Here is a 12,220-nt window from a genome sequence, read left to right on the forward strand (position 1 = left end):
CCGAGTTATAGGACAGAGCGTAGCATGTTATCCTTTAGGGGTGATGACGCCTTTCCTTTCTATTTATTTTTTATCGGAAAGGAATCTACCGTAGTCTTAGGAAGTCAATTCAACATTATTCTGTGAAGTTTTCCGACGGATTCGGATTTATCATTCACACCTCATTTAACTAGGAAAAAGAGTTTATCGAAGTCGCCAGGGGGTTGGATATAACCCTTCAACTGATCGGGTGCGCTCGCCTGTTTGAAAGTTATTTCCAATTTTGCCGGAGTGTTTATTGATTGCATATTGGGGATGAGGTGGGGTGGGGTTTGGCGGAAGGTGGGAGGAGGGGTTGACTGCCAGTTAACTTAAACTGGCGCGCTCTCTCGGTCGAAACGTTTTGTTTGAGGCCAATCTATTTGTGAAATGCAGCTCACGTACAAAGGTCATGCAGCAGTTTGAGCGCCATATGAGGCCCAGGCCTAATGCAGTCTGCTGATACCTTCCCGCCGGTGTTCTTTCATGAATTACAGTTAGTGCACTGTCAACGTAGTGTTTTTTTATTCTCCAGAAAAAGATTGAAGCATCTGAGGCTAAAATGTCATTTGCCACATCGACAGAACTATAATAAAATTAAAATATTTTTTATGTTCTCGAATTACTTAAGTTTGTCGTGAAGCCTAGCCTTAGGGCTTCGTTAAATTTTTTTAGTCGACTTTCTGTTACATATACAGTGTATAACAGTGACTGCACTTAAATTACGATTTCTGTAAAAAATAACCGAACGTCTGGCGAACGGCCTTACTATTACGATGACCAATGGTTATTTAAAACGTCAAATGCCTCTGGTGAAAGGTTCCGCATATTTCTTTCTTTGTAACGGTACGCCAATGTGACGCCGCTAATATTGCTGTTGTGACGAATTGCACTTACGGCGGGCATTTGCATTAATTCTCAAGTCTCGTTTCATTCCATCACCGGCGTTTATTACTTCTATACTACTGTAGCAGCTCGAATTTATATTATTATGAATTTGTATTATTATACAAAGTAGCATGGAGAGCTGCTTCAAACCAGTCTCAGGACTGAAGACCACAACAACAACAACAACAACAACATTATTATACAGCTCCTTATGGCTTTGATGAACTTCTTTCCTGTACTGTGCAGTTAGTATTAGCTTGGGCAGTGGAAAACAAGTGATACTAGATTTTTTTTAAATCAATCTAAATAGACATTTCTCCCACGGCATTGCTAAGCTATGTAAATATTGTTTCAGGAACTCATCAGTTGTACAATGCACCGTGGTCCCAGTCGGAGCTGCAGCTATGATGGAAAAATTGCAGGGTTATATGATTTGGAGGAGACATTGGGCAGAGGACATTTTGCTGTGGTGAAATTGGCAAGACATGTATTCACAGGAGAGAAGGTTGCTGTCAAAGTTATAGACAAAAGCAAACTAGATGATGTGTCAAGAGCTCACTTGTTCCAAGAGGTGAGTACCTTATTGTTGCATCGATTTGTGGAGTGTTACTGTGACAATTAATGAAATGTGAGGAATATTGTATAAAGAGCTGTTTTTCAGATTGGATTTGATTGGTTTTATAACATTTTATAGTTATTGTTTTTTGTTTTTACTGTTTAAATTTGAACCTACACACACTTTGAATAGATATGGGAATTCTTTCTGGGAAGGTGATTGATGGATGTAACATGAAGCAAATTAATGGATATAAATATACAGTGTTGAATGAAACAGTATGACCTTGTAACAGAAACTTTTTTTTAAATTTTAAGAGTTCATTTCTTGGAGTTACATTTACATAGGGAAAACTGAAGTAATCTTGAGAATGTCGTTCATATGTGAAGAATGACCAATATTTGTGTAAACAATTCAGGCTATTGTAAAGCCTAACTCACATTAACCTAATTACTCTATGGATGTGTGGTACATATTGAAGCACCACTGTTTCAACTGTGTAGATAATGCTGCACTGGGGAGTTAAGTCAGATCCAGTTGAAACCTGCTAGCCAGAGGCTGCCTATTGCACTGCCCAGGCATGGTTTAGTACTGGGCCCAGTTAAGATGACAGAAGTATTGAAAAGAAGTGTGTGTGTTTTTACCATACCTGTGCAGTGCTACCAACACGAAGCTTGCACACTGCTGTGGGGCGTGCACTGTTTTGAAACTTCCTGGCAGATTAAAGTTGTGTGTGAGATAAGGAGTAGTGCTGTTGCTTATCTTTTAATGTTCTTCACTATAACAATTAGGCAGCATTTTTTTTCTCTACTACTCTTCTCTGCAGAAGCTTTTCCACCAATCTTGATTAGTGGCCGTCGTCTTTAAGTTCTTCACTGGTGTAGATTCCCTATATTCCATGTCAGTTGCAACATTTCCTTAAAGAAAACAGAAACATATATTTTAATTCCCATTTAAAATTTTCTACAAAGCTTTCCTTACTTATTAAAATTCTCACAGCTTCATTCACAGTATGTAAGGAAAGTTAAATTTGAACATGAGTTTGCAAATGTATGTTTGTTTGCCCTCCCCCTCTCTCGCAGATGAGCTTAACAGTAAAGCACACTAAAAGTTGTTCTCTTCTGTCTGTGAGTTAAGAGTTGAAACAGTGCTCTTTCTAATACTTAAGATAATTATGTCTAATGCTTTTAAAGTTTATTGATGAGAGTTATATTTGTTTGAAAGCTGTTTTTCCTTTTGTATTTGTTCTTATTTCTAAAAGTCCAGTCCAGTTTCTACAAATAAACTACAGAAATAACTTATAACAATTTTTCTGTTTCGAAACAGGTGCGATGTATGAAACTTGTCCAGCATCCAAATGTTGTGCGCCTTTATGAAGTTATTGATACACAGACAAAGTTGTACCTAATATTGGAACTGGGAGATGGAGGTGATCTCTATGATTATATTATGAAACATGACGGTGGTCTGGGTGAAGAAGTGGCTCGTGAATATTTCCGTCAGATTGTGCGTGCTATTTCGTACTGTCACAGGTTACATGTTGTGCATAGGGACTTAAAACCAGAAAATGTTGTATTCTTTGAGAGACTTGGGATGGTGAAACTTACAGACTTTGGTTTTAGTAATCGTTTCAATCCAGGGCAGAAGTTGGAAACTTCATGTGGATCTTTAGCATATTCCGCACCAGAGATATTACTGGGTGATTCGTATGATGCTCCAGCAGTTGGTGAGCCATACCTAAACTGTTGTATCTAGCTTAATATCTAGCTTTAATTATTTTTTGAGCACGTCTTAATTCTATATTATGTCTCACTGTCCTCTTATCTTTCCTTCAACAGCCCTGTGTGTTCTTACCTCACTAATCTCGTTCTTCATGTTTCTATTTGTCCACACTCATCATCCCTTCACCTTACTCTCCAACAGTTATTTCAGTCAGTATGACATCTGTTCAACTTGCTATTGTATAGTTCTTGATCCTGCATTGTATATTTGTCAGACACTGATATTACTAGCTTATACAGGATGTAGAAAAACAATGTATACAAAATGTGAGGTGGTAGAGAATGTAAAAAGAATGACTTTTTTGTAACAAAAACATCATGGCATATATTTTCTCCACACGAGTTCCATGAAGGTTTTGATGCTAGTGATATTTAAAGACAGTTGTAAACCCAAGATTTCTCGTAGTATGTTTCACACACAAGGATGGGCTTAGCTGTAATGAACAATTTGTCCAGTGCTTACAAAGAAAGAGTACTGATTTATTCAATAGATGTAAAATCCAGTCACAGATTCATATGTAGTGGAAAATTACAAATCCAATGACCTCACTCGTGGCTCAGTTGAGTTGGAAAACTTGATATGCAAATTTCTCAAGCGGATTATAAAGTCTAAATATTTTTGATACCCACCAAGTGTATTATTAAGAAAAAGTCCTAACATGGCATGAACCATTGAAGATAAGAGCTGTTTGGTTCAAATGGATTTTGTGACCACGCTGGCATGGAGGAAGACCTATTTCCTTGGTGTGTTAAAGTGGCACTATTTCAGAATGCTCATCTTGGATGGATGTTGCCCCCACCCCACCACACAAAAAGAAAAAAGTAGTAGTCATTATGGTCTCTGCTCTGATGTTGGCTGCAGGGGCTACGTTTTACACCGCCTAGGAAGAAAACCAATGGAGACACATTCTCCTGCCACTCTGGATGGAGGTTCTCATACTAACTTAGCTAGTAGTATGTTCTGACTTCAATCACCTCAGTCAGATTACGTAAAGCAATTGTGGTAGGGGACATTACCAATTAGAACTCCTTAGGAGTTCACTAAACTTTTTATTCACCTTTTGTATTATTATTTTATGAACTTGTAGTCTGTGGATGACAGGCGATTACTATGGATAATATGGCATAGTGAAGTGGTGCTGTCCAACAGTGTAAAGGTGCCTCACATTTGTGTTTGTGGATCAGTATATACAAAAACTAATTGACTTCCTGCCCCTTTGTTACTTGTTTGTGGCCTTCCCCTCTCAATAATTCTGCAGCACTCTCCGGTTGAAATACCTAATGTAGATTCTGTTCTCCGATGCTGGCACTATCAAGGAGACAGGAAAATCTTTCAGGTAAGCTATTATTTATCTGGAGATAGCAGGAGGAAGTTACAGATAGGGCTATTGGTCCAGAGGTCATAATCAATCATATTCAACCATTACATTTTACTATATCTTTCAAATGATTCTATTGCAACTAATGTACATACCCTTCATTTAATACTCACCTCTTGAGTTGTCAACTCACACTCCTGGCATAATACTATTTAACCACTGTAATTTAAAAAAAATCCAGCTAGGTAACATTTAATCTTGCTCAGACACTCTTTGTAGAGGAGAAATTTGTAAATGAGTCTTCAGAATATACTTGTGACACATTTTAAATTGGAGTACTAAATGCAATTGACAGCAAACCACTTGTATCTGTGAAAACAAATAATTCATTTCTTTAAGGAAGATTGATGGCCATCATGAAAAAAAAAGCAAGCCAGTGTTCAGATTGCCCTCTGATGAATACTGTTTTAGAGATTTTGCTGAAAATGTCACACACATTAATGCACAACTGGTATCTGCATGCTAATGATTGTCAAATACATTCAAAACCATTCAGTGTTTCAGTAATAATGGCTCCAGCTTCAACCAAACGGATAGCCAGCTCTTCTAGAATGTCTGTTGCTGTCTGATACACTAAACACTCCATGTCCTCCCAAAATAATAATAATAAATTAGATATGAGTGAGGCCAGGAGAACATGTTGGCCATTCCACTTGTCCACACCTCCCTATCAAACAGTTGAGCAAAACGATGTCAAAATGTTCTCTGAAATCAGCAGCAAAATATGGTGGGGCTCCCATCATGATGGAACCATAAATGTTGCCTAACTGCTAGTGAGACATCCTCCAATTTTTCCAATAGCACTTCATGGAGAAAGATATGTCAATTTTCTTCACCAAGCAAATCATGCAGAAGATAAGAGCCATGAAGTACAAAACCTAATCTGGGACAAGGGAGTACCTCTAAGAGCTAAACAGACGACGTGTAAAACCTATCCCCTGCCAATCATGATATACACTGATAAACCAAAACATAATGACCACTGCCCACCGACCAAAACATTATGACCACTGCCCACCATGACATTGAATGCCACCTGGTGATATTGTGGGCACGTGACGCAGAAATAGAAGTATGTAAGCGGAACAGACAGATGGGGGATCACTTGAGCGAAGATATGAGCTGCAAATGGGGAAATCCATGGTGATAAGAGACATTGACAAAGGGCAGATTATTATTATGCAGAGCCTGTGAATGAGTATCTCGAAAATGGCTGGTCAGATGTTCACATGCTACTGTCACAAACATCTACAGAAAGAGGTAGGACGACAGCGAAACTATCACTAGGCACTAACGGGTTGGACATCCATGACTCTTTATAGAACTTGGGATTTGGAGGCTTGTCTGCTCCTGAAAGTGGGATAGGTGTTGATCGGTGGCATCTCTGCCGAAAGAGCACAGTGCTGGTGTATGCACAAGTGTTTCGGAGCACACTGTTCATCATACTCTATTGAACATGGAGCTCTGAAACAGACCACCTCTACGTGTTCACATGTTGACCAATCATCTTAATCAGTTACAATTGTGAGATTTGACATCGATCAATGGAAATGTGTCAGCTCTTCAGGTGAATCACATTTTTTGTTACATTAGGTTGCTGGTTGTCTCCACAAACACCATCATCAAGATGAATGATGGCTTGCAACGTGCAGCAAGCCATGGATGCAGGCTTGTGGGATCAGTATTATGCTGTAGGAGACATTCTCCTGTGTTTGCATGGGACTTGTGGTAGTAATCGAAGACACGCTGACAGCTGTGAACCACCTGCATCCCTCCTTGCTTGATGTCTTTGCCGACAACAATGTCACCTTTCAGCAGTGTCATTGTCTGTGTCTTGAATCATGCTAACAAGGTTTGAGGAGCATTATAGTAAACTCACACAGATGTCTCGGTTACCAAATTCAACTGATGTAAATCATATGGAACTCATCTGGGTCACTATTGGGCACCATCACCGTGTACACAAATCAGTGGCCTATTATTTATGCGAATTACATGACCTGTGCACATGCATCCAGAAATCTATCAACAAACTGTTGGATTCCTGATATGCAGAATCAGTGATGTAATTTGTTCCAAAGATGGACAAACAAGCTGTTAAGTTGGTGGTCATTATGTTTTGACTTACCAGTGTGTGGTTTGGAGACCTGTGTTATTGTAGAGAGAAGCAGCATGTGAAATGAAGTTCCTTTGGTCATTTCAAGCAAGTATACCTGACTCGAACTCCATTTGGAGATGGTGGTACTGAGGAGGAGGAGGAGGAGGAGGAGGAGGAGGATGGTACTGGCCAACACATTTATAGTACTATTCTGTTGGTGGAGCACAGGATTCTCCAGCTCCCAGACATGGCTGAATATTTCTTCCCTTGTGAAGGCAACTCATCAGGAAACAAAACATATTTTGGAAGTTGGGGATGTTTGCGATTTGGAGTAGATACTGTTGGCAGAATTCCCCATGTTAGGGGAAGTTTTCGGTTGATAGGTCTTGTACCTTCCGTTACTTGAATGGATGCATGCCTGTTTTGTGTAGGATGTTCCAGAGATTGGCATTGGAGGTATTCAGTTTTTTGGCAATGGATTGTGTGCTGACGGTGGGGTTGTCCTCATTTGCTGTGACACAGTTTCCTCAAATGGAACACTCTGCCTACAAGTTTCATGTTGGTCTGACCAAAGAAATACTGTTTCAGAAAAATGCATGTAAAGTCTTCAAAATGTAACATGATTTGGTATCCTTCTTCCTGGAAATCATTCTGCCCACAGGTGCATTGTGCCTCCCTATAAGTGAGATGCATGTCAGCTAACTCGATTGGAGTGTAATCAGCCACCAAGAACCTGTCAACTTAAGTAGAGACTTTTTGTAACCTCAACATAGCATAAATGATAATGTAACTATTTATCCATAGAGGTGGACACTGCTAGCAGTAGTAAGAACTTACCCTTCCTAGCAACAAGACATTATTATGTTGGAAATCAAATTCCGATGTCAAGAAGATACATACGAAATGGTTAAGACAGCTGTAAACATTGACCTAAGGGAAGTCCAGTATCAAACCCTTCAAGGACCTCTAATGGGGAAATTGTGCACTTGTGACATTTGCTTCACATAATGAAAATATTTCTTTTTATCGCCTCAAATAATTCTACAAATTTGTGTATGTATAATTTTTACACCCTATATATGATCAGTCAGTATCTGTACTGGCTCTATCACAGCAGCCCGCGATACTGCTTATTCAATTGTTTATGTTTTGTTAGTGTCACTATACTGTTTTATATTGGAATGTGGGTTTTGTTTATTCTTCTCCATTCTTTTTGTGTATCCCACTAATATTTTACCATTTTTTGATGAATGTACAATAGAAGTTCATGTATGTTCACACTGTTTTCTTTAATACTAGCAATTATGTACAGTTTGAACATGTATTAGCCATTATTATCTGTTTTCTTAAGGTAAACATACATATGCTATTGGTTAACATACATATGGTATTGCAGAATGAAGTGTTTCAAGTGGTAGTCATGATTAGAGGCTTGGGAATATTTAATAAAGTACTGGTTATTGCTCTTGGGTTTTAGATGAACTAGTTGAACGATTCTTATCTACCAGTTACACTTACTTCAGGGCAGCAGTTAAATAATTATTCAGATTTATGTAAACAGTAGAGCCAAGAGCAAAATAATTGAATCTTTTATAACTGGTGTTTGCAGACTATAAGTGTCCAAAGTAGAAAATTAACAACAGCAAACTAACAGTAGTTTTTCTGGTTATGCTGTACTATTATTGAGCATGTGATTGCTTGTTTCTGTTCACAATCACATATGGAACATAACCAACAAATGAGAACAATGCCTCAATATGTACTCAGTTGCTGATATTTTTACCTGTTTGACAGAAATGAGGATAGATACAACCAGGTGTAAAGATCTGTTCTCATGTTCAGTAACTGGGCTAACTGAGTGTCAGACTCATACACATTTTCTGAGCCTATTTTATTTTGCTTACCCTGTATGTGCATAATGTAACAGAAATGTAATGTTGAAGACAATGTTTCTGATTATAAGATTTTCAAAATGCAATGTCCACAACTCTAATAAAGATTATGTTTTTTGCATACACAAAGCTTTGTCATACATATATAATATTTTAGCTGTGGTCTCACAAATAGGACATAACCCTTATAACCCTTTAGTGCGGTAAATGTCTGTTTAATTTATTTATTCTGTGATCTCTTGGCAGATGTCTGGTCGCTGGGAGTAATTCTGTACATGCTAGTATGTGGGCAAGCCCCATTCCAAGAAGCAAATGACAGTGAAACCCTCACAATGATAATGGATTGCAAATATACAATCCCAGTCCATGTGTCAGAAGGTTGTAAAAGGTAGGAGGAAAAATGCCAGTAACATGTTTCCATAGCACATTCTATCCTTGGTTTGTGTTAAGACACCCTTCATAAAATCCTTTAGTGGTAAACCTGTTTTCATAAGTGTCTTTGTGTGGCCTTGCAAGGTAGGACTGCACAGCAACTAAAACAGTTCTGGTTCAGGATGTATTTGTGAACTTCTTTTTGTCTTGCTTCCAAGTCCAATTTTTATTTATTGGTCAGTTTTATCTACCCTTGCAAGATTGTCTCTTATGTTTAAACAGGCATTCTACATATTTTACATTACATTCATTGTGACAAGTTATATCTAACATAGAATCCAAACATTTAGAAATTAATATAGTGTGAAGGAAGAAACATTTGATACAGAAGTGATGAGCAAGACAGAATTTAAGCTTATACTAGAACAACTCAGACAACTGACCAAAGAGATTAAGTAAATAAACTTTGAAAACTATGTGAATGATTAATATTAGCAAGTTGTTTTTGTGGTCTTTAGTTAAAACAGTTGTGCTGCAGCTGTTCATGCTAGTGCATCTATATAAGCCTCTTTTTTATCTCTCATGCTTTGGTCTCCCTTTACAGTTTTTAACTCTCACACTTGTCTCCATTACCAAATGAAATACGGGGTGAGACAAAAAGGATTTTAGAACTTTGAAATTGTATAGAAATTTATTGAGATAACCAGTTGGTAGATGTGTCATTTTGTAGCAAACAATCAAAGTTTAACACAAGTGTCATTTTGATTCGATGTGAGTACTGTTTGTGATGTGGCAAACATTCCACCAGTAATCAATTTCTTCCCATTCTCATTGCTCCAAATAGAGTGTAACTTGTACAGCATCAGTGTAGATTTGATTTTTCGGGTCACTTAAATTGTTTGGTAGGGGAAGAACATACACACAGTCTTTAATGTAACCCCAGAGACATAAATCCAATGGTGTCAAGTCTGGGAGAGAGGTGGCCATGGGATTGGCATTCACGGCCAATCCACAGATCTGGGAAGTTATTATTGAGGAAACCTCGAACTTCTATGAGCAAATGAGGTGGTGCATTGTCTTGCGGGTAGTAAACCATCCTATCTCAGTCATCTTCATCGATCAATGGAATTAAAAAGTTTTCAAGCATATCCAGATATGCAGTACCAGTGACAGTTTTCTCCATGAAGAGGAAAGGGCCATACACTTTCAGTTTGCTACGGGTGCAAAACACATTAACTTTGGGGCTGTCATGAATGTGTTCCAGTGTTACATGTGGATTTTCACTGCCCCATCTTCTGCAGTTGTGGGTGTTCACCATACCATTGATATGGTGTGTTGACTCATCCCTGAAGGTTATTGTATTCAGGAATGACTCGTCATCCTCTATCTGATGCAAAATTTCCACACAGAATTCCCCAAGAGCAACCTTATCTGCATCACTAATGTGTTGTGTCATTATGAAACTGTATGTTTTCAAGTGTAAACATCTACACAGTAGTTGTCAAGCAGTCTTTTGTGGAATGCCACTCTTGTGGGATGCACAACGTGTTGATCTCTATGGATTGCTGCAAAGCTCTCCATAACTTTTTCAATATAATCATTAACACACAATCGACCTGTTGATTTATCATGTCACAGTGAACAACCCATGTCAGCAAAGTTCTTGTGTGATGAGTAAATTGTAGGCCCTCTTGGAGGTTCCTTAGCATATTTGGTGTAAGATTTATGCCAAACAGTTGTTGCAGAGTTTGTTTCATGAAACTAAAACACACAGCGAGCATGCTCTGCCACATTTTAACTATGGACTACACTTGTGCTCCTAGTACATGAGTCAAACTTCAGGTCGTTCGCTGCAAACTGATACATCTACGGATTCTTTAAGTTATCTCAATATAGTCTTTCTAACTCGCCCTCTATTTCTTGATTCCTCAGGATGAGTACTATTAATCAGTCCTTTGTTTTTGTGCAATAGATTTCTTTCGTCCCCACTTCATTCAGTACCTCTTCATTAGTTGCCCAGTCTGCCTGTCTTATTCAACATTATTCTGTAGAACCACATTTCAAAAGCTTCTACTCTCTTCTTGTCTAGACCATGATTGTCAATGTTTCACTTGCATTCAAGGCCACATTCCAGACAAATACCTTCAGGAAAGACTACCTAACACCTCGATTTATGCAGGGGGGTGGACAAAAATATGGAAACACCACTAACACAATACATTACCATGTCTAATATGGCGCAGGAAAATGTTTGACATTCAAAACAGCTTCCATTTGTCTCATACTGGATGAATACAGCTCTTGTGTGGTTTTCAAGGGAATCTTATACCATACTTCCTGCAAAACAGTGGCAAGCTAAGATAATAATAATGGAAGTCTATAGGGATCACACACCCATGTCTCCAAAGTAAGCCACAAAGGCTCAATAAGACTGATATATGATGACTGTGATGGCCGGGGCAGGTATGACAATTCATTCTCATACTCACAATACCAGTCCTAGACAATGTGAGCTGTGTGAGTAGGGGCACTGTCATCTTGGAACACAATATTACCATTGGGGAACAAACATTGTATCATATAATGGACCCGATCAGCTAAAATGGTTACATAACCCTTGCAGAGTAACCCTGAGCCCATGGAATACTAAGGTATGGCGGATCAAGTCATAACTGAACCCCCTTCATATTCCACTCTTGGGACATAAGCTTGACCAAAAGTTGGAAGCAGTGTGCAACAAGACTCAGCTGACCAAATTAATTTTTCCTATTGCCACACATTCCAGGTTTTATGGCTTCTGCACCATGTTTTCATGTTAAGTGCATTTGCATCACCTATGACTGATTTTGGAATTACAGCTCACCCTAAAATTCCTTGCTTATGGAGCTCCCTTGTGTTGTATTGGTGCTGACAGGGATCACGAGCATGACATTCAGTTTTGCAGTGGCTTTTGCAGCCATTTTGTCACAACTCTCTATGATGACCGTCTGTCATGAACACTCTACACACATTTTTACCTGTGTTGTGACTTACCACATGATGTTTTTCCACTTTTCCTGTATGTGGTATAAATCTTCGATATGGTGCCTCTAAAAGCACATAACACTTGCAATGTATTGAGGACATGACACAGGTGCCATTTGTGATCAAATACGACTGTGCAATCCTCACACATAGCTATCCTCTACATTTATGCTCAATCAAGCATTTCTTGTGGTGTTTCCATATTTTTGTCC

The 12,220-nt window shown here is 38.6% G+C and overlaps 1 protein-coding gene across 2 annotated transcripts in view; it reads left to right on the forward strand.

The window, feature by feature from the left end:
• The window catches only part of LOC126175455 (SNF-related serine/threonine-protein kinase), a 334,265-nt gene that overhangs the window by 252,377 nt on the left and 69,668 nt on the right, over positions 1 to 12,220 (forward strand). For both annotated transcript variants that reach the window (XM_049922258.1, XM_049922259.1), the window contains exons 2-4: positions 1,262 to 1,477; positions 2,789 to 3,188; positions 8,859 to 9,000. In XM_049922258.1, coding sequence (XP_049778215.1) covers positions 1,280 to 1,477; positions 2,789 to 3,188; positions 8,859 to 9,000 — 740 coding nt within the window. In that variant the 5' untranslated portion in view covers positions 1,262 to 1,279. The remainder of the gene's footprint in view (positions 1 to 1,261; positions 1,478 to 2,788; positions 3,189 to 8,858; positions 9,001 to 12,220) is intronic.

The sequence above is a fragment of the Schistocerca cancellata genome, chromosome 3, assembly GCF_023864275.1.
Source record: "Schistocerca cancellata isolate TAMUIC-IGC-003103 chromosome 3, iqSchCanc2.1, whole genome shotgun sequence".
Lineage (NCBI taxonomy): Eukaryota > Metazoa > Arthropoda > Insecta > Orthoptera > Acrididae > Schistocerca > Schistocerca cancellata.